General features: G+C 41.4%; 1 protein-coding gene across 4 annotated transcripts in view; it reads left to right on the top strand.

Annotated features, from left to right (window-relative positions):
* Window positions 1–106: 106 nt before the first annotated feature.
* Window positions 107–22,958, top strand: part of skd (mediator complex subunit skuld) — a 34,530-nt gene continuing 11,678 nt past the window's right edge. For all 4 annotated transcript variants that reach the window (XM_066396172.1, XM_066396164.1, XM_066396156.1 and 1 more), the window contains exons 1-5: window positions 107–240; window positions 12,712–13,051; window positions 21,861–21,960; window positions 22,013–22,278; window positions 22,548–22,719. In XM_066396172.1, coding sequence (XP_066252269.1) covers window positions 172–240; window positions 12,712–13,051; window positions 21,861–21,960; window positions 22,013–22,278; window positions 22,548–22,719 — 947 coding nt within the window. In that variant the 5' untranslated portion in view covers window positions 107–171. The remainder of the gene's footprint in view (window positions 241–12,711; window positions 13,052–21,860; window positions 21,961–22,012; window positions 22,279–22,547; window positions 22,720–22,958) is intronic.

Here is a 22,958-nt window from a genome sequence, read left to right as displayed (position 1 = left end):
GGTTTCAGTACGGGTTGTTATTCCGTTCATGCCGCCATTTTGCAATTGCTACTGATGGATAAAATTGTTGTTCGGTAAGTTCAGCGTTTTCGGTGCGGTTTCCGGTGCCCTGTGACGTGTTGTGTTAGTTTTGTGTTAACTGTGGATTAATCTTACGAAAATGGATCAAATATGACGCACCCCAATTTTCAAACTAACGGAGCTAGTTTAGAAGATTGCCACACAAATTTCTTCGCTTTGGTAAGTTTATTAGGTTGTTAGAGTTAAGGTATAATTACCAATCACCGCTAATCGTAGCGTTTAATGCGTCGCCCGTGAGTGCATTATTTTCGAAAACTTTCAGAAGCAGCAGTGTAGAACTAACCAAACATCCTTGGTATTTACTCGAATTCTTTAGATTTTCTCGCCCTTGCACTCTCTTGACAACAGTGTTATTGGGATCGTCCTTTAATTAAACTTTAAAATATAATAAATAAAAATAAACTCATAGTCGATTAGCGTTGATTGGCCGCTAGTTTACGCATTGTCGTCGCTGACATTTGTTATCAAAACTGGCACGATTTTGTTTTAAAACAAATAACGGCATACTAAGTAACGTAACATTGTTTACTTGATAAAAATTCGTAAACCAGGCTAGTTGAGGTATTGCGTTATTTCTCACTTTCTCTTTCTTAATTCGACCGTGGCGATTTGGAATATCTCGGAACGCTGTTCCGGGGATTCCTCAGTGGCAAAATCAATGGGGGATACACTGGAACGAATTTTCCTTGGCGGTTTTCATCGGAAAAAACTGAGGAACACTGCGGGTGTTCTCTAGTGTGAACGAACGCGAGGCGCCGTTGCCAGATCGTGTGTGTAACGGTGTCCAAGACCTACTATACTATCCAACCGCAGCCGCAATCCAATTTATTTCCACGCGTTATTTTTATAGTTATTTTGATTGTGCCATCAGTGCTACCGCGTATTGCCAAATGTCTTTTTGAATTAACCAAAACTTGCTTGAATAAAATCAAAAATAAACCGCTTAGGTGCAACTTTAGGATCGACTTGCTTCTATTAGTATTTAATCTTGGATTTATTATTGTTTATGTTGTGGATAACCTTTCAATTGTTTTTCAATGTTAACATTTGAGGTTGCCACTTTGTGCTCCCAATCATTATAACGTCATAAGAGTATCAATCGAGTGCGTTAGGGAACTCCGAAGCGCCAGACGATGCTCCATTAACCTTTAAATAGAGTTTTACCCAAGATTTTTTCCTTCTCCATTCCCATTTCTCTCAGCTAGAATGTCCTCTTTGCCGAGAATTGGGTCGGTAATAGAACCAAAGCCAGAGTCTTAAATTAATTGAAATTACCATTATTTTTCCCTCGCCTTTGGCTTGTAGGCTGAATAATAATGAAACGGCATTAAATGGAGTTTGCATGTAAACTGACACCCCGAACATGTAAAAAAACTTAAAATGATTTTTTTTAATGGATGGCCTCCTAAGTATATGCAAATTATATTATATAGCCCCAACGGTTTCAGATTAGATGCAAATTTGTCAGCGCTGTTGACTCTTTAATTTCCTGGTTAAGACCCTTTTTCTCATGGTGACCCAAAGATCAGGAACAAGAATTAAATAGGTGACACCTCTTAACCACCTTCCCTTAGCTTTATTGAGGTTGGAAAAATAACGAAACTGGTCTGAAGGTCTCTAGGTATGTGGCAAAACGTGCTTTCCGTACCTGAGTGCTTCAGATAGTACCTACTATATTTCCCTTTCTCCTAAAGGCGCTGATGTCCAGGTGCCATAAATTATATTTTATAACCCCCCCAGGTTTCTTTCAGGTTCTTGGTAGGACTTGTTTGTTACGCCTTTAATAGTCCTCATAAAGCTTATTATTGCTTTCTATTTTCCCATGCATTGGCCCAAAACCCTCAGCAAGAAATCACCTAATGTTGCCAAGCCTGCGGCTGAACGTTCGGGGCCTTTGAGAGATAATATTTCACGGAAGAGTGTGTGTGCTGTAGAGTGATAGATATTCTCTAACTCATCTGGATTTTGTGTACGGATGGTCAAATGTTTTCTCCTTAAATTTGTTACATACGTTGGAGGCTGATTGTTCATCGTTTCTTTTATTTTCTTTGGAACTAATGCTCCACGTGTGCCTCACACTTAAAGTGGGGAGTGTTGGAGCCCTAGGGCTCCACGCTTTTCTCAGTTAAAAGTAACTGGGAATGACGTTCACCTTTCGTTAAGGGCTGCCACACAAACCATCGTTAACGTCTCTTTAGCGAATGTGGCACCATTTTCGGAACCCAGGAAAAAACGGTCATAAAAACGAAAATTAACAAAACTGAGATCTATCGTTTGTGCGTAAAATACGCGAAATACCGCAGATTCGTTCTCTCAACCGCTGAGGAAGGGTAGTTTTGAAGCCATGTTATCATTTTAAAAATTCGAGTCGAGGTAAGTCATCGGATCCCTGATCATTCTACCTAACTCAACCAGCCCTTATTTTCATTGTTGGTATCGGTGTTGGTGATTGCCCAAGCGGCATTTGATAGTGTATGGTTTATTTGTGTCCAAGTTTGCTCTCTTGTTCAAGCATAGGTAACTAACAGCTCCTCTCCATGCTTTCTGAACAACAAGCCACACACATACACACGTGGGTTTTTATGCGTTGGCTCTTTGATTCGGAAATTCTACGGACTTGCGGCAGGAGTGGCGGGTAATATCACGAACAAGGAATAATTGATCAGTTTTTATTATAGAGTGAAAGTGCATATGAGCAAAATATCTGTCGATGAGGAGCGCTAGCGCAAGGAATGTTAGCAGCCCGAGTTCCATCAAAAACTGGGTTTTCTCAGAATAATAATGTTTTAAATTGGCACGTTTTCACTTTTTTTAGATGTTTTATAAACCATTGGATCTTAATGAACCATGGATTCTTAATGAACATTAAAATACCCAACTGTCTTTATTTAACGACCCTGTAACTTAGGGGCATGAACATCTTCAGGGCCTTGTATGTACCTCACCAAGATATGATTTTTCGTCCCATCCTGGAGCAAAATCTACTTTTCTAGCCTCGTTCAAACGATCTGTAATAGTCTGCTTTGCCTTTTCGATTTTTGAAATTAAATATTTCCGATTCGCATCCATGTAAAGTAGGAGAGGTGCGTGGGATCAAATTGTAGAAGACCCTTTGCGGTACTGTTTTGAGGCCATAAACTGATTGAATAATCCTAGTATTATGAATAATTTAAAATCTTAGCGGAATAACGCAAGTAAAATAGGAGTTCATTGTGTTGTTGACAATGACTAAATTTGACTGATAGACGTACAAATATCTGGTCGTTAATACGTCAATAACAGGTCGTTCAGGGATTTAGAAGGCAATTTGATTTTGAATTAAAATGTAAATTATTATAAAATTAACATGAAATCGAGTATAAAAGGCGTACATAATGAGGTTTTATTCAAATTGTCCATATATGAACTCGTTCACAAGCTGGCTGGGCCATAAACTGATTTATCTCATAACACCTCAGGTTACATATTTATTGCATAAACAACTGAGCATGTGCTCTCTTAAAGTGACTAGAGCTCAAAAAGAAATACCCAAAATTTAAAATGTTTATGTCCTTAAGCACTATTAATAATCAATTCTTCTTAAATCTCAACTTCTATTTGACCACTTAAAACTCAATTCACTCCTAAGGGTAGTAATCAGGTAGGTAAGGCCATAAATACAAAACCATAAAGTTTGCCTGCATTTCAAAATCGGCACGTGCAAAGCGGAAGAAAGGAGCAGATGTCCTCTGGTCTGTCCGCAATTAAGAGGTAATTTGAGAGATATTGCGATCTCTTGCCGACATGAAGTGTCCGCGTCCGTCGTGTATAGGATTTAGAAGTTTTGATACTAAACTCCCTTGTTGTTAGTTTCAGTGATCTAAGAAATGTCCCTCTTCAGGGGTGTCCATAAATAAAGGTTTTACTCTATTATCAGTTTTTGAGGTGCTTTAATATTGGGCGATTCGAGATAAAGGGGCGTTCAGAACTATGTTTTGCCCTAGATTTATTTTGATTATTTTCCAACTATTTAATCTAAATATGATTACCATTCTAGCTACATATTTTGCAGATGCTTATTAATTTATTTATTTATTGCTAATAATAAATGACGCAGTATAACTAATTTATAGAAAATTTTGAGCCATGTTTTGAGTCACGTAGCGGTCGTAGGTACCAACTAACGTCCAAGGGTGCAGTTAAAACTGGCACGACCTACCCTCCGACCATGCCTGAGCAACGTGATATTTTTTGTGATAATATGGCAATTCAAGTTTTACGTAGTTTAACTGAGAGTTATTTCTGTCGTCGTATAAGTTCCTCATTAATGAGAAACAAACATGCCCGTAAATATGCATCAATTACTACGTTTCTATGTAAATTGAAAACCGGGTTGAAAACGTTTTCTGTTTTGAAGTTTGTCCGAATTCTGCCATGTAAGCCGGTTTTAATTCGATTTCAATCTCGTTTTGCCTCAAGGTCGATTCAGCAATTTTCGGGATAGTGTCGAGTGCCGGGATTAAAATAGCGCGTGTGTAGCGAAACGGTTGTCAAATCAGGGGGAATGCCTGTGTCAAGGGAATCGCATGGCTCAACGATTTGAGCGTGACGACACTGACAACTGACAGCTCTGTCATTATTAAGTCGATTCGATTTCGATGAAAATCCACGTGGAAACCCCTTGTTTTCAAAGCGTTTACAATTGGTGTAGTAATATTCGCCGCACTTCACCCTGTTTTCCCCGCAAGCTTCCGTTTATCCACTCCAGACTATGTAGCTATCACTCCACTACAAGCAATAGGGATCAGTGAATAGTGATCCTTTATGGGCCCAATTCAGGGAATTATGGTTACAAATTTTTTACCTGCGCTTCAAATCTCTTGCAACTTGTGTAAACTCGAGCTTAATCTAGCCGGAGTCCACCTTCTGCTACCTCTTCTTAGGCCCGCCGTCATCGGGATCAATGACCTGCTACCCACATAAGTGAATTTTTCTACTATCTCGCTCCTCCTTGCTGCATGTGCCAGACGCCCCATTAAAAGAATTCTGGGTTTTCGGCCTTTGAGGCAGATGTTAGTTAGCCCCTTGTCGTTAAGCGGTCGCTTTAGGGGTTCGGGGGCGCTATTTATTTCGCCGGAAAGCGGTGCTTAATCTTCGGGCGAAGCTTACGTTAACATCGATGATGTTTATAGTGCAATTGGCTTTCAAATCTCATTATTGTTGCTTCCATGGTGGTATTCTGTATTCTAGGTCAAGGTCAATCGTTTCACCTCTCGCTAAATAGATGTAGCATGAGCGAGGTCGATTTTAAATCGAATGAAAATGAGATGGGTTTCGATTCTTTTCTAACGTTGCGGTTGCTAAGAAGGTTTTAAACGAGAGTACTGTGCTCAGCGTGGCAAACATTCTGAGCACTTAATGGTAATTATCGTTCAGGGTTTATTTCGTTCACTCCTGTTTCTGCTGTACCAAATTGAGTAGATAATTTCCTCTCAATGCGTGTCGATATTTCTGGGTCGCGGCCAATGAATGCCCAATTTAACAAAGTCTTTGTGCTCTATGATGGACGGCTTTGTGTGTGAAATCGGAAGATATCTGAATAAAAAGATCCTTAATTTCTAGACTTAATGATAGGCAGGTCTAATTAGGATTCCAATTGGATAGTTGGCCCATGCCCATTCAAATACGCAACAACAATCAAATTAGCCTCCTATTAGGAACGCATTAACAACTTGTTCATTCCGATGCAAGAATCGACCGACGTCGGCGCGCATGTATTTCACGTGGTGCGTGCGGGGGCGGGCGATGTTGTCGCGTCTTCGTCGGATTTTGCTCCATTTATTTCACGTAAAATACAAAAAAAAAACGGAAACCAATCGTTTCTCTTCATCATACCTTTTAAGTTTTCCTATTGGTACCTTTAACTACCAGCAAACGATTGTAAACAAATATGGAGGATAATGAGTAAAATTCTATTAATGGATCACGCTGCCTTTTAATTCAGTGTTTTTTCCTCCTAGGGCGAGCCGATTTTTAAAATCGCCGAAACGATGGTGGAAATCTGCCACGGCCGGTGAGAGCGCTGTCACTGTCAGTGCGTGCATGGTTTTGACACCGACAGTGACATTTCTCTTAGTCTCCCAGCGACTATATCAAAAATTGAATTGTTATTTAGGCAAATGATAGCGTTTTGGCAATACTGAATACATATCTCAAAGGAAGCTTGCCATTGGGGTTACTTAACTTGACCCAAGGGACCGATCATAGAGATATTTTAGTGCACACATTCGAGATATTGCAAGCTATTTCGAAATGTTTCTAATGCACTTTTAGGGCATTTTGATGTGTAAACATTTTATTAGGGATCTACTTCTGGCCTTTATTATTAAATTTATGAACCCTCCCATAGGTTTTTTGTTTGTCTAAACCTGGGGTTCTCTGGGTAACCAGAGAGTAACTTAAATCTTGAGGTTATTAACAATTAGTCCCTGGGTAAGTAGTCTAAATCAATTTCCGAAAAAAGCTTTATTGATCCTGAGTTTTACTGCAAGAGTAAGAACTAAGGTAAGATATGTTGTAAGCTTGGAAATCTTTGGTCTTCAGTGCATAGGTTGGTGTGTTAGTTTCTTGTTTTACATAATTAGTTTTCGTTTTAATTTTTTATCAATATGCATTTTTCCGGGCAGCAGATCCCCTGAACTTGAAATGAACTCCCCAAGATAAGGGAGACTTCGTCGTTTTTTAAATTGTTATTGTTGTTTTTGCTTCTGAGAAAATTCCCTATGTCCTTGAAAATAATTTCTTTTTTTTTTTTTCTTTTTCCCCCCATCATTCTGATATTTTTCTTGCGCCGCCCGTACACTCCTCTCTCGCCTGTCACCGACTTTTCAAGCGGGCTAACCTGTCCCGGCTACGTTGCCGTCTCCCCGTCTCGCAATCGCTCCTTATCGCACCGAAAGGAATTCGTTTTCGCCGTCCTTTGTTGTGAGCCGATGATCAATGTCAAACGCTAAACAACTGCAAGTGGCGAAGCGGCTTTCAATCGTTGTTGCTCCAGTCTAGCCTGTTGTTGGGTCCGTAGCGGCGACGTTGCCGCATAAGTTCAGTTTCCGTCGTAGCGTTTGTTTTCGTTTGCGGCGTGTTTATATGGGAATTGGCCTAATAAGGCGACGAAATCTTTTCGCCTTTTTGTCGCTCTTCGTTGCCGAGATTTCGGCCCAATGGGAGAACGTATGCAGTCACGGCAGGCGAAGGTTTTTGTATGCAATCTGTGGATTGCGTTATAGATGTTCCATAATGTAATTTTGCTATCGTTCTGTTAAACTCATTCTTTATATACACGGTGTTTTTAGGAAGGTTGTAGGAACCGGCGGAATTTCCCAATTTTTTTAAATAAATGTTTTTGGTTACGTTAGAAAAATACCTTAATAGATTTGCCGTTTTTCGACAATAGCTTATCGCAGGTTGACATTTCTATTCTGAATCAAAATGGCGACAGTAGACATTTTGTTTGAAATAGAAATTTTTAAAAAGATGGCGGTCAATGACTGTCTATTTTAAAGTCTTTTGGAAATTAGCCTGCAGTTATGTTGACAAGTCAACCCTTAGACACCTAATTAGATTCTCAAAATAGGAAACCAATGGTGTCTCTCTTTACCTATTGTCCAATTCAAAGAATTTTCAAGAAACCGTACGAACGGCATGTTTGTACAGTTGTCCAGGGGATGGGTAATTTTTCAGTATCAAATTTCCACTTTTTCTAGATTTTATTTGCCCGAGATGAAAGACTACTCCACATTTGGAGACTTTTTTCAAATTGAAGCAAATACGCAATGTGACAAATCCGCAGCCTGTTCGATGATGTTATTATCCAAATTAACTCCGGGCGAAGAGCTCAGCGAACAGACTTCCGAAAGCACATCTTCAGAGCGTTTTTGCGGCTCCCCTTACCTTGCCACTGTCACGATTCTTGCATTGTAGTATGATTTTAGGCGAAAAAATCCGATTTTTTTATTGCATTTTTCTCGTGCGGCCGAAATCTCCTTATAATAGGCCAAAAGAAGAGAGCGCCCATCCGAGTTTACTATTGATTGTAGCAGGCAAAACGCGGTCCGCGACTCGCCCGCCTGTCAACCACATGGCCTCCTTTTGCCCACGTAGGGGCGGAGTGCCACCACCGTCGTCGCCGATCCAAGAAAAAAATCAATATTCGGTCATACACGCATATTCAATTTTCGAGCGCGCGAATTTCAGCCCTCCACTGCCGCGAACCACCCCACGGGTCGTCTTCGCCTGTTTTCACCCCCTTTGGGGGATCTGAGGGGGCTGGGAAACAACTTGGTTTATTGATTTTGGGTTCGCTAATGCCAACGTTTGATACTAGTTAAGGTGAAAAAGACCCGGACCTAGTCAATGATGGGCCTAACGGGTTTTTGGGAAGAGTGTGATGCTCAGTAATCGCTCTCAAGATTCTGCCTCGATTCTTCGTATAGCTGCTGTGAACGATGCACGATTGGCACCGGCTTATGCTTAGTTTCACGTGTTTGCGTGATTTTGGGACTTGTTTTGTCGTCTTCAGAAACTCCTCATAATACCTCGTCGGCAAATGCAGTGGCAGCGGGATTGAGCCAGCTCAGCTGCCTTGAGGATGTGAAAGTTAAATTGAAAACCGGATTTTAAGGTGATACGGAGGACGATATGCTATCTATAGCAATTCCTCGCAAGGACTCCAAACCTGACCTTTATTAAAAATGTGTGTCTCATTTTGATGTACGGGATGTACCATCTACCCCTTACTCTTAATTTTTTAGCAATATTTTGAAAACATCCTGTGTTTGCTCCTAAGGCTCAATTGTCACTTTTAAAATTCTGTCAAATTTGACGAGTCAATCAGTATGATTGCTGGTGGCAATGTCATCATCAGGTATATGCATCAGTATCTTTTTCCACTCAGAATACTTCAGATAATACTCCCAAGGTTTTTGAGGTTGCCATGTTGAGGTTCTCTCAGTTTCACATCTTGAGGTTATTACTATGCCTCGATGAAAAAATCCTGCGAATAGTCCAATTTGAGTCATCTCCATGGAGGTGCAATTCGGTGTTGTGTGCGTTAATTATATGCACGCATCACCAGGAAATGATATAAATGAAAATATTAACGTTAACGATTCGAGACCTTTCTATTTAATTTCCTCTCTTCAAGTAATTAGGAACTATCACTTCCAAGTAGACGTGGAGGTAGGAGGTAACCTGACTTACTTTCAATGCTCTCGTGAATAACCGAGTAAACCAACTAGGAAATGGCAATCTCATAGAATTTTTCAGGTACTTTAATATCCCCAACGCTCATCCCTTATAAACCCAGCAGCGAAATGGCCCCATGAGCCATCCACAAGGTTTTTTATGGGGAAGTCGTAACCCTGCCATTTCTACTGTCCAACTTTCGAGAGCAACTTCGTGACCCACTCACGGTCGTATAATAAAAACTTCGCGGCACGCCAAGTCATCGTTTGAAAAGTTACATTATGAGGGTCATTCAATAGAGGTAACACTCGCCACATCAAATCGAAACGAAGAAGTAGTAATGAATGAAAGGACCTGCCCATGCCATTCATAAATGTACCGCCAATGATGACGATTGTAGGTTTGGTTTGCGCACCCATTATCCTGTAGTTAACATCTTTGAAGATGGTTGATGCTGGGCAGCTACCAGGTTTCGGTGATGCATCGAAGTCGCATATTGTACAATTGTTGAGGCAATATGGGTGGGCTGTGGATGTTGAAATGTAGCGGACGAACCCACTGGATTATGAGCGGAGTTGTTGCATTAGATTCAAGGCCGGTTTAGTCATGCAGAGTGTAAACGAGAATCGACAATGTTGAATTATAAAGCCTCGATTAAAATTCAATAATAATTGCTTTCTCCGGAGCTTTCACTTGAAACCAAACCGAACCTTGTAAATATAGATTTTACTGTTTAGTGCAATTCATTTTCAATGATAAGTTTTGGCGATAAGGCTGCATGATGCTGTTCAAACAAACAAAAATCATTCAAATAATGCGATGTGGAATAGATAAAGCCGGGAGGCGCAGTATTGTATATATTTTTCCGGTGAAATCGCAGTTCGCTTTGCAATTTGCGGGCAGTTTTGTTTGAGGACCGATTTAAGGCTAAACTCATGAAAATTTCCTCGTAAAAGTCGCCCCGCAAATTTTCGGATAAAATCCCGATTCCGGTAAAGAATGCGAGCCCGAAATTCCCTTCGAGCGGCCCTATCTAAACCAACTAAATCCGAACCTTAACACCCATTTCCGCGCCGTTAGGGCCCGCACACACGCACTCAATCTTAAATCGAGCGGCTTGATAACGACCGTCATCGTCGATCAGCTGATGATGGGCTTGCCCGATGCGGCAACCGCGATTCGCCCCATAAACCGGTTATTAGACTGGCAACCCGCTCCCCCGTTGCCATGGCGACGCGGGCAGACGCCAACCTGTTGATTGGTCGGGGGCCGGGCGGCGGTGCCACATTTCTTACAAAATTTCCACTGAAGGGGGTTTATTGTCCGCCAGTCCGGACCATAGTTTTGCTTGTCGTTTAGCAAATAATTTAAAAATATTTGTGTCGATGAGGGGAAAATGTTGACGGACTTAATTGATTGCAATTTGAAGGTGTCGTCGCGTGTATGTGCTTATTATTTAGGGATCTTGAATGAGTTTGATGGCGAACTGATCTATACCAAGTTGATTCGATGTGGCAGCACCGCGGCCAAGTGCGGGTCATCGCACGTGCTACGGGCGCCGGGTGGTTCGATAGCCTGTTTTTGTAGTTTTCGTCCCATTATCCGACGTCGAGAGCAGTCTTCGACAAACTGACCAGTTTTGTCGTCTTCAAAAATTTGATGTCGGAATTCCCTCGATCCGCTCAAAAATTCATCAAAAGCTTTGCTTCAGTTTTTTCTGATTACAGAGCGATCAGCAACAACGTGGGACGGGTCAATTTTAGTCTCAAGTTCGCCAAATGACGAGTTAAATCTGGGATCAAACACACTAAAAATCTTAGTCCTCTAGTCTCGGTCAATTTGGCTGCTTTTTGATAATTTCAATGTCACGAAAGTTCTCCTTAAAACACCGTGTAGATATGAAGGAAGGGCTACTTTAGTTTTTGCAGAAAACCTTGAAACAATCCTGATGTCATTCGTGTGTGTAATCGAAACAATACGCTTCATATGACAAATTGATCGCTTTTCCTTTGTTGTGCGCATATAGAAAATCGAGCAGAAGACAAAGTAACACATGTAAGGTCACCTAATTGAAAGGAACAAGGCTGGTGTGACGTCACGAGGAGATGTATCGTCAACTGCTTACATACTGTACATATATTGCGCCTCCAACAAACTTAAACATTACCATTAATATTCCTCAGACTTCAATATATTCGGTAAACTCTTAAATATGTAGCTGTATATCTATAACAGCACATACAGCATTATGAGATTGGAAAGCCCTGTGCGAGTACAACGTCGTAAAATCTTATAGAGGGCTCTAAGAAGGTTTCTCCCTCAAGTTAAATCCGTTATTAATATCTAGTTCGCTCAATATTTTTCATAAACGGATGAAAACTAGCAGCTTCTCAAAAGACGATAAATTTCCGATATTTGAAAGCTCCCACGTTAGGTTTGTCACATCCCCTATGAAGTCTATCAAATGCCACGTTCTGGGTCCCAATTAACCTGCACCCACCCATTCTTAGAACCCAATTCTTGACCTAACCGAACATAGGAATAAGTAAAAAATGCAGTGGCCTTCATGACGTGGCGTGTATGTGGTTCGTGGTTCTCTTTGACACAGCTAATTTGGAATTCGCTTTATCAGATAAAGCGAAGTGATAGAGGATTTTAATGGAAAAAGACCCCAAGCGGGCGTTGATGTATCTGTTATGAGTTTGTCAGTTAGGTGTTTGATGGCAGTGGCTCAATCAACGCCCCACGTTTACGGGTCACCAACTACTGCGCATTTTTTTATATTCACTTCCTATATAAACAATGTAACTATAATAGAAATGAAGTCTGAAGGGTTGACAGTCCTCAGTCATAAATGCTTTGCGTAAAGCAATTGCGCATGCGTGTAATTTGACTAAGCGAAGTCTACAAATCAGCGGTTGTTGTAATTGCATGTGGTGCGCAGTAGAACGTAAAAACACGTTATCCGTTTATTATCTATGAGGTATGTGGGTTTCAAGAATAATTGAGAAATTTTTTTTAATCGTTTATATCAGCACTTGTGCATATTTGTGATTGCTCTGCCGCAACTAACTTTATTTAAATATAATATTAGTTTACGGTTATTTTGCCCGATGCAAATCTAGCACAATACAGAAGTTCGTTTGTGGGTCAGCGACGTGAACACGACAGAATGCAATTTTGTGTCTGGTACCTACAAGAAATATTGCAACAAGCACCAGCGGCGTAGGCCCACCTAATCTTAATCTCTCGAACACACCCTGACATCGTCCTTATTCTAAGCAGATCTTCAACGCCACTTAAGCCTAGTTAATTTGTCAGCTAAGAGAACCCCAGGTGCTCCCCTCAGCTGCCTCTAATGCGCAACCTATTTATAACCGAATGTAATGTTTGTTTATCTAATTTTAGACCGAACTCTCCGGAATAAAATGGCGTAAGCTTACGTGGTCGGAACCGGGCGGGGGTAGTCATGGTCCCGGTCATGGAGCCCACCACCAAGTTCCCGGCGAACCCCTGGACGACCCGGTGCTGCGCAGTTACGCGCGATGTCTGGCTGCGGATATCCTTTGCGTGTGGCGGCGCGTGTCCGGAGGTCCATCTCGGCCGCCCCCCGACGCCTTCGAACCACCGCCCCCGCCTGCTCAGCCGCCCCCCTTGAGCCTGGCCAGCGCCAAGGAGTTGTGGATCTTTTGGTACGGGGAGGAGCCGGACTTGAACGAGCTGGTGGCTCCGGAATTGAACATGAGCGGTAAGTGACTCAAAATGAGGTGACGGGAAGATTAGCGCTTGTTGATGGGCGAAAGCCGTGGGAAATGCAGTTTTAAATCGCTTTGTCAATAACACAACACACCAAGTCACCTCGTCTGAAATAAAAACGGTCGGGAACATCTGTCCCGCTGTGCGACTCATTATGCATTTGATGGCGCGTTGTTGCCAGGTGACGAGGTTTCTTTTGCGGCATGTCGCCAATTTTGTCTCGGCTTGGCTTCAGTAAGCCATATTCTCGAATCTGGAAATTCGAATCTCCACGGGAGCCACGTTAAGACGGCCCTAATGGAAAGTTCTTTGGGAATGTTGACGTGCTTTTTAGAAATTGGATGGGATCGCTCGTAGAACGCAAATTAATACGTTGACGAGATATTGGGGGTGTGCCGCTTAAAAAAATGTAGACTTCTTGTGTCATACGGTTTTGGGCCACCCTGTACATTTAAACTATCATTAATTTATGCGCAATATATGTTATTCTGTCTCTTCGAGTTCTAAACGTTCTATTTCAGTTTATTGGGGAACCTTAAACTTCATCTTTATAGGCGTCTCCCCTGTTTTTCAGAAGTGTTCCCAGTTTCCTAATTATTGACTTTTAGTTAACAATTCCCAATTACTGGCGTTCTATTTTTTCACCCCTACCGCGCGTTCTGACGTTTTGGACGTCACTGTTCCCGTCAACGTCAACCCCGTTACTATAGCTTCTGTGTCACAACCGTAATTCAATGACTATATGAATATTTTAAAATTTGACAACGCTGCCCGCCAATCACTACTTTTCGAGCAATGATCGGTTTCACACGGACTAGACTAGACCCGATTCTTTCTTTTCTTCTACGAAACCGCCACCTACAGGGTGGTCCAAAAACCCCGTGCTACTTCGGCATGAATGAGACCTGCCCATGATTGTGCCAATACCAACAACTCTTGGCGGATAATCTTCTCGATCGCAATTAAACTTCTTTGTGCCGCTCGAAACCGCTGAATCATTTCGTCGGGTATTACATAACGGTCGATAAAACTCCCATTTGTTGATGGGTACCGTGGATGGTCTATACGCGACCCGTTTCTATGCCACCGTGTAGAAGGAAATCACCGTTGACGTACCGAGAGGTCAACGATTTCTGATTTCGTTTCTCGCCACTACACTCATCGTCGCGCTTTAAACGGTTTTGTACTACTTAAATTGCTTCTCAACGGCTTTTTTCGGTACTACTATTTATAGGTCAACAAACTTCAATTTGCCGCACTCAATCTGGCGAGCTATTTAAAACATCGAGGAATTCGTATAAGGGTTTGAGTTTTAGGGAACCGTGACGTTTTCTTAGTAACAAACAGAAGGCACGTCCGTCCCTTTCTCGATTGCAGCTTTTTACTTTCCAACTGCTCGATACATGACCTACTTCAAGGTTATTATCTCCTAGATACGTAACAAACGGTTCCTGTGACTGCTTCAGCAAGTAAGTTCTACCAATGAATTCCCTGGGATTATATTTGCGAGTGCCTGCTAATCCGGTGGACGAGCAACGAGAGATGTCCAATAGCTCGTGTCTCCTCCACGGTCGTGCATACAAAAGAAAAGAATGTAAAACAGGTAGTCCACCGATAACAGGACGTAAAGTAACCATCAACATTCAACCGAACTGGTATAGTGTGGCATGCACCGCGGTGGTATGCTTTCGCAACCGACGTTGCCGGATTTCGGGACGGTGAAGAAATAACACTGATTTATTTGCGTACAGGGTGGCTCAAGAACAAACGCAGGAAATATCTCTGTCGAAAGTGGGTAGAAGAGAGGGCAGAAAGTCTTTGATTGTGTCGCTTTTTTCTGCAGATGATCATAATCAAAATTATACAGCGTAGTTAATAAAATTCCTGCAATCGCTGTCGGGGTTGTAGCGTGCAGGGCCAATTAAAAAAATGCAAAATCGCGCATTTTTGTGGTAAATAATGAAACTGAAAAAAATCCGTATGTTCTTTCTTGTGGTTGCATGTTTGTTGCGTCTCTTCAGGGGGTCATTCACCATTTAGTCCAGAGTCGCCTGTATGTATTAGGTGTACAACTTTGCTTCCGCCGTTTTTTTTCCGAATTTCGCGATTTTATTGTAAAAAACTAATTATACCTTTAGGATCCAAAGTATTGTCCATCGCTGGCCACTACTTTCTCCCATCTTTCGGGCAGCATACGAATCCCGTGTTGAAAAAATTGGACATCTTTTGAAGCGATCCACGATTCTATCCAATTTCTTACTTCTTCATAAGACCGGAAGTGTTGGTCAGCTAGCCCATGTGCCATGGATCGAAACAAGTGATAATCAGAAGGAGCTAGGTCAGGAGAATATGGCGGGTGGGGTAGGACTTCCCATTTCAATGTTTCCAAGTATTTCTTGACCACTTGCGCAACATGGGGTCGAGCATTATCGTGCTGCAAAATCACTTTATCATGTCTCTCGTTGTATTGCAGCCGTTTCTTTTTCAATGCTCGGCTCAAACGCATTAATTGGGTTCGATAAAGAGCACCTGTGATTGTTTCAGTTGGTTGTAACAGCTCATAATATATTACGCCGAGTTGATCCCACCAAATACAGAGCATGATTTTGGAACCATGAATAGACGGTTTGGCCGTCGACGTGGAAGCATGGCCGGGATATCCCCAAGTCTTTTTGCGTTTGGGATTATCGTAATGAACCCATTTCTCGTCCCCAGTCACAATACGATGCAGAAATCCCTTCCGTCTTTGCCTTGCAAGCAACTGTTCACAAGCGAACAGACGCCTGTCAATATCTCTTGGTTTCAACTCGTACGGCACCCAATATCCTTGCTTCTGAATCATTCCCATGTCTTTGAGGCGTTTTGAGATTGTTTGTTGAGTCACTCCCAATGATTGTGCCAATTCTTGTTGACTTTGACACGAGTCTTCGTCAAGTAATGCTTCCAAGTTCGCATCTTGGAAAACCTTCTTTCTTCCACCGCTATGTTGGTCTTCGACGTGAAAATCACCGTTCTTGAAGCGCTGAAACCACTCACGACATGTCCTTTCACTAATAGTGGCTTCCCCATAAGTATCTGAGAGCATTCGATGAGCCTCAGCAGCAGATTTCTTCATATTGAAGCAGAAAAGTAAAACCTCCCGCAAATGACGAGAATTTGGCTCGTACACTGACATTTTCAATTGCGAATAACTTTATGATGAAGACACAAATAGACTAATATTTTTATGAGGTTATGTTAACAGGTGCCCAAGGCTCCTGCATGCCCACATGGGGTTATTTATTTCGATCATTACTTACCGCTACATACATCTATTCAAAAACGGCGGAAGCAAAGTTGTACACCTAATACATTCCGGTATTTCTAGCTTTTTCATGATAATTAAATATAGGCGGTTTTGGTTCCTTTTGAGATACTTTAAATGTGTTGCAGGCAAAGAAACACTTATAAACAAGCGTTAATGAAAAACTGACATTGACTTTGCAATTAATTATATATCGCACGATTTACCATTCTACTTAAATAAAAGTTAAACGACTGGTTTAAAAATTAATTCCCCAGCTGTTCCCTTATTCACTTTTCCCCGGCAAACTGGAGGGATTGGAGGCGGGAAGCTACAGGCAAATGGCTTTTCAAAAACGAGATTTCCGGGACGGTTTCCACGGGTCGCCGGGGGCGGCCAAACGGGCCGAGCGACGCAATTTGGCCGCAAATTTCCAATTCGAGCGTCGCTTCCGGCGTCGCTTCCCCCTAATTAAATTAATTCGCGTCGGGACGCTAATTACATTTACATATTTCTGATTAAGTTGATGGTTTTCTCGATCACTTAGGAGAATTGATTCGTTCCATCAACTTCTCGAAATAAACCGAAAACTTTTGATATCACCATCCAGACCGAAGAACAAAAACGGGAAGCTCTTTTGCGCCACCGTCTCAAACCCTTTTAATCCGGAAAATGTGTTTCCACAATATTCGTTTAAAGTCTCCATGACAACGTCCTCTAGAAGCTCATTTTCCTGTCCACCCCTGGCAACACCACCTCTGCTCTACTCGATTAAGAAGTGCAAAAGTTACGTCTCAAATAAACCGGATAAAGAGCTTATAAGCATGGCTGGAAAGTGGAAAAGGATGGAAGACTGCACTGGGAAAATGAGTAGAGAATGTGCTAAGTATGAAGGTTATTTGGGACTAGATTTTCAAGGTTTTTTTCACATAATTTTGAACTCGTCCAGAAAATTTGAGAGATATTGAGCAGAGACATTTGCGATTCTTCATAGGTATAGAATTCTGCAAGTACGTATTTCTGGTTTTACTTAGAGTTTAATATTTGAGGGAGTTCGGAAATAGGAAGATCCAGGGAAAGAATTACTCGTTTTTTTTTTAATGTTTATGCTTTGCCCACCGAGTGCGGCATTAATTTTTGAATTCCCAATGTCAATTCAAACGCGGCAACATTGTTTATTTATCCTTTCAACGGCGTTGCCATACCGTTTGACTTTGATTAGATCGATACAATCGACGACCTTGACCAAAATAGCATGCAAAATAAAAAATGTTGTTTTTGCAATGACAATGATTAAAACTTTTCTCATACTAATGAGTTGTTACTATTCATCGTATAATTTTTATTGGCCTTGCTTTGGTCGGTACTTCTGGCACAAAACTAAAAACCGCTGCTTTATGAACATAGCCAAATTCCATCAATTCGCATTTGGCTCCCGCCATGACCTAGCTCAATCGGTCCCAAGTCGCTTATTTTCTTGGCATCTTCTGATACTTTATAACGAGATTTTAATTACCCAATTAAATGCAAAGCCTTCTTTATCTATTAGTTTCTGTAGATACCCGAAATCCGCATTGCTCGGCGGCTCGTGGCTGCACTCTGACGTCACGTTACGTCACAGTGACGTACATTACTCGTCTCTCCCCCTCCGTTTTGTATTGTTTGGCTTGTCCACCTTTTCGCCAAGCATGAGGCACAGTTGTTGGCTCTGGAGGCGTACGCCAATCTCAGATGGCGACGTTGCCGCCACATCCAAAGCAGAATGGATATATCATGATGCTTCAAATTTTAATAATTTTTTTAAAAGAAATCATCGTCTATAACTAATGGAATAAATTATAGTTTATCCGTGACGTTCATTGAATTACGAATTTCCAGGGGCTCTTAATAAAGGTTAACATTATCAGCCCCCGCTCATCGAACGAGCGTTTAGTGTACGAGGTGCAAAGTGCGATCGTTGGGGCGATAGAGGCGCCCCGTCCACCCCCATCGACGCCCACGTGCTTCTGTATCGCGTTTAAAGGTCACGGGACGCGCGCCTTGACGTTACGCCCCCCTACCCTGTTCCCACTGTTCCGGTGCGCTCCTCCGTTACCCATGTTGCCACATTTCAGCCACCCCCTCAAAAATTATTCATAATACTCTGCGACTTAACCGCGAAGTTCAAGCAAACATCCTCGAAAGTCACTTTTTCCTTTGAGAATCGCGTCTTTTGTTTTACTTTTAAGTTGACATCGAAATTGATTTAATCACGATATAAAAATATGGCAGTTGCAGTAAAGTAGGTATCTGAAAATGATTTTTCTCGTTAGGCGATGTCAGAATGTGAGGAAAAAAGTCGGCTTGGCAACGTCGCTTAAAAACTATTGCCGTTGTCATGGAAACTAGGATTTTAAGGTGGCTGGGTTTGAGTAGTTTGGGGGTTGAATTTTTATGGTTTTGGAACCGATGCTGGTTACGGGCTAATGATTTTCATTTGCAGAGTTACGTAAGCCAATTTATTCAATTATTCGTGATTATTACCATGATTATAAGCTTTCAATATTAACTGGGATATATTCCAAATTTAGTCTAAAAGTTATAACAGGACGATTTGCTCTTTATGTTTGGCAATTTTTTGATGTAATTAATTCTATCAATTAATGGTTATTAATTTGGTGTTAATATTCGCCCGTCTCCTTCCGATTTCAAAGTGTACGATGCTCATGACATTTCGAAACTTGAGTGTTATAAATAGCACTGCTTTAAAGTGGAAAATCTAAAACTATACGGTGAAGAGTCGAAAATAGAATGCATTAATTCAGTAATTTATTAAGGTTAGACAAACTAAGTACGTAGCGTATTGGGTACTGGTATTTGCTTTAATGTTGGCTTTTTTGGAAATTTCCAAACATTTTTCTCAATATTTCCATGATTTTCTGGGATTCTGCGGGTATTCATTAAAGAAGCAGCATTGAAAATCTATCGAAAAAAATCTGGTTAACTTGATCGTTAGCGAGGTCATAACTACTAAAACTCGGGTTATGTTGATCTGTCAATTTCAAGGTCGGCACCTGCAGTCTGTTACAGTGTTGTAAATATTGTTCGCAGATGTAGAATATGTATATTATGCAAATTTGACTGACAGATGAAAAATTCGAAAGTCAAGGCCAAAAACACTATTTTTTCGAGCTAGAAAAGCGAGTAGTTGTCTCAACGGAATTTGCCGGGAATCCAAAAGCTAAAGTAACCGCTAAATTGTGGCGATTGCTCACTTCACAAACAAGTATCAGATTAAGTAAACTGATCGCAGGTTTCCCCACGACAATTTTACGCGACGCACCGCGTAGGCGCTCGTTCCTCGATTTGTCGTCACAACAAAAGCCCAAGGTAAGAGCTAGACGACAACATTTAAACAAACGTTGTTACACTTCAAAATTTCGAACTCGTTTTGCATTTATTTATGCGGCCATTTACGATTTAACTTTTCACAAAAACAATCATCTGGGGTATGGCTGATAGGCGACGCTGCCGCCTCGCGCGCCGATTTCCAGTGACGCCTGATTAGCGCCGGAATTGATTAAGTGCGGTGAGCACCCACGACCGATTGACAATAATTAGAATTACGCAATGCAGATAAGGCAAATACCTGACAAAAGCGGAAATATTATGGTTGTGTTAGGAGCGCAGTGCGGCCTGCAGGCCTGCATTGTAGGCCCGTTTAGATATCTGAATACCAAATGCCGGTCGCCGGTTTCGCTAGCCATTCCCCGCCCCTCTGCATAGATGCCACATATCATTGGGATCGCGCTCCTTTTCAGAACGGATCAACACCGCTCGAAATGCGGCGACATTGCCAGATTTTGATTTTCTTAAGGCATTGCAGTAAAATTTCGAGGGGCCGAATTTGAGCAGTTTTTAATGTGGGATTTAATCATTGTGTTAATATTTACGATTTATTGTGAAACAAACAATGCCATTGTTCCGGGGAAAGGTTGAAATAAGTGATATTAATTAAACAGACCTACGTCGTTTATTGTTTAATAACTTACGTCGAGGATAACGAGGTGTGTATCCAGTACTGACCTAGTTACCGACGTGAATAACCTCGTTTTGGTTGAAACTGCTTCCGAATTTGGTCCTATTTTACTCACTAGACCTAGAAGAGACAAAGGATTATTTACAAGATTATTCTGCATTAAATGGGAGGAATCGTTTCGAGGACAGTAGAATCAAACGTCTCGAACACCCACAGCGCTTTTTCAATGAATCAAGCAAAATATAGCCGAAGCAGTGGTTCTTCAAAGGAATTCTTTTTTAGCTGAATAGTTTTTTCGACACCTACCAATCATTGGCCAGGTCTCACATTAGCATTCGCCATTTGAGCAAGAAACAGACCGGGAGATCGCAGCTACAAAATGGCACATAACAACATAGCATGCCTCCTGGTGGTTACATCAGATATTTTTAGATTATAATTTTAGTATATAGACGTTACTCATGTGTGGACCGTAATTGTGTGCAAATTCCAGGCTCGTGCGTTGTATAAAAATTGCTATCCACGTTTGTTTGTAAACATTGGAACTGTTATGTATGACCCTATTGGATCATAGCTATTTTACGAATTGTTCATTTAAGTGAATTGATCCCCGATAGTAGATTTTATTGTTTTTGGAGGGTCTCAATGGTCCTATTTGCCGGATTATCTTGCGACAACGAAGATCAAAAAGACACGGGTTGAGTGAATTCGCTATTAAATCTACTGATTAATAAGATTATTGAAATAGTAGTGTCTGAAGGTTCTTCGCTTTATTGCCATTAGGCTATTAAAGCCATGAGTCGGCACAAGTCAGTTGACCCACTGATCTACTAAAAAGCAGAAAGCGCAGCGCAAAATCCGACCGTCCAAGGCCGACGCACAATTTTGCAGGGCGGGTGGAAACGGCTTTGAATACGATTTCCGGAGGGTTTCAAAACCACCCTTAAATTCCACCTTTAATAGGCGGCATTTTAACAACCAGTTAAATTTAAAAAATAAATTTATTCACTTCATAGTAATTGCTTAGAGGTTTTTCCTGTAGTCGGGTAACCACAGTTTCGCCACACTTAGTACTTTTAATGGATATTAGTAGCCTTAATCATTAAGGCACACTATTTCCTTCACCATATTGTCAAAAAAGATATTGTTGGTTATTTCTTCTCCTGCTTCTTATCCAAAATTTTTTGCGTACAAAATCACTCGGAATTATTTGTGTGTATTGCCACTATCTAAAACCAGCAATTTGTTTTTCCTTCACCAGTTTAACTCGGGCAAAATCTCCCATTCATTTAACCTGAAGTGGCCGTTTTCCATTTGGGCAATGCCGCTTTTTCGGGGGTAATCAGCTTATCAGAAGGGACATCCTTTGATGTAAAGTCCCGAAAACATAAAATTCATTAGGGACTAGAAAGGAGCTCGATTAAACGTAATGAGGGACCTGGCCCAGCTTTTAAAGGTTAATGCGGTAGACTGCAGGTTCTAATAGTTCGTTTATTTCAGATTGTGAACAAGGCTCTTGGGAGAGTGGCCTGTCTTACGAGTGTAGATCCCTGTTATTCAAGGCTCTTCACAATTTAATTGAAAGATGTTTACTATCCAGGTACGATTAAATGCATTGAAATTGTGTCTGATCTCACAGATTTTTTGTTCAGGGATTTCATCCGACTGGGTAAATGGTTTGTCCACCCCTACGACTACCCCGCTCCTCGTTTCGATCCTTCAGACGCGGAAAACGTGGACAAAGAGCCCTATACTATACCTCCTCCTACGGCTAGCCACCTGTCGTTTTCCTTCGCCTTTTTCGTTCACGGCGAAAGTTCGGTGTGCGCAAGTGTGGATGTAAGACAGCACCCTCCTGTGCGCAGGCTTACCAGGTGGCATATGCAGGAGGCGCAAGCCAATACTGGAGGGATCAAAGGTGAGTATGTGTACAATTTTCACACGACATTAATCGAACTCAAACTGTAGATCTTGCTAATATCGCAATGAAAAATCAGTTAAAATAGGCCAATTAACCGTAATTGATTGTCTTCATTAACTCTACGTAGAAGGCAAATCGTTTCAACAATAAAACGGAAATATTGCCATTGTTAATTACTTCTGACTAACGTTTCGTGTTGAGAAATTGATGTGAACTTTGCTGGTAATCCCATAAAGACCTCATTATAAAAATATTTGAATTTCTAGTGATTTTGGCCCCCTTCGGACTGGCCGGTACGTTGACAGGCCAAAGCTCAAGGTCGCCAGAGTCCACTGCCAAATTTCTTGACGACTGGAGCCATTTTTATCCCTTGGACAAGAGTTCCTCTCTCACCGACAGCAGTGTGGTGGAGGTTGTGGTGGGTGGCGCCAAAATGAGGTACATATTTTGGTTTGATTTCGTCTTTCCATATTGATATTGCGATGCTTATTGAGGTGCTTGTAATAACACAAGATAATTAGGATAACTACAGAAGAAAATAGAATATTAAGGCCATTAAAAAATTCTCACGATATTTAAGGATTAAAAAGTAGATTTTAAAGTCAGAATTACTGTATTCTTATTTGTTTTATAAATGGGGGACAAAAACGATGATGCAGGAAAGAGGGAATCGATAT

Source organism: Euwallacea similis, chromosome 1 (genome assembly GCF_039881205.1).
Source record: "Euwallacea similis isolate ESF13 chromosome 1, ESF131.1, whole genome shotgun sequence".
In the NCBI taxonomy this organism is placed as follows: Eukaryota; Metazoa; Arthropoda; class Insecta; order Coleoptera; family Curculionidae; genus Euwallacea; species Euwallacea similis.
This window is presented reverse-complemented; position numbering and strand designations above follow the sequence as displayed.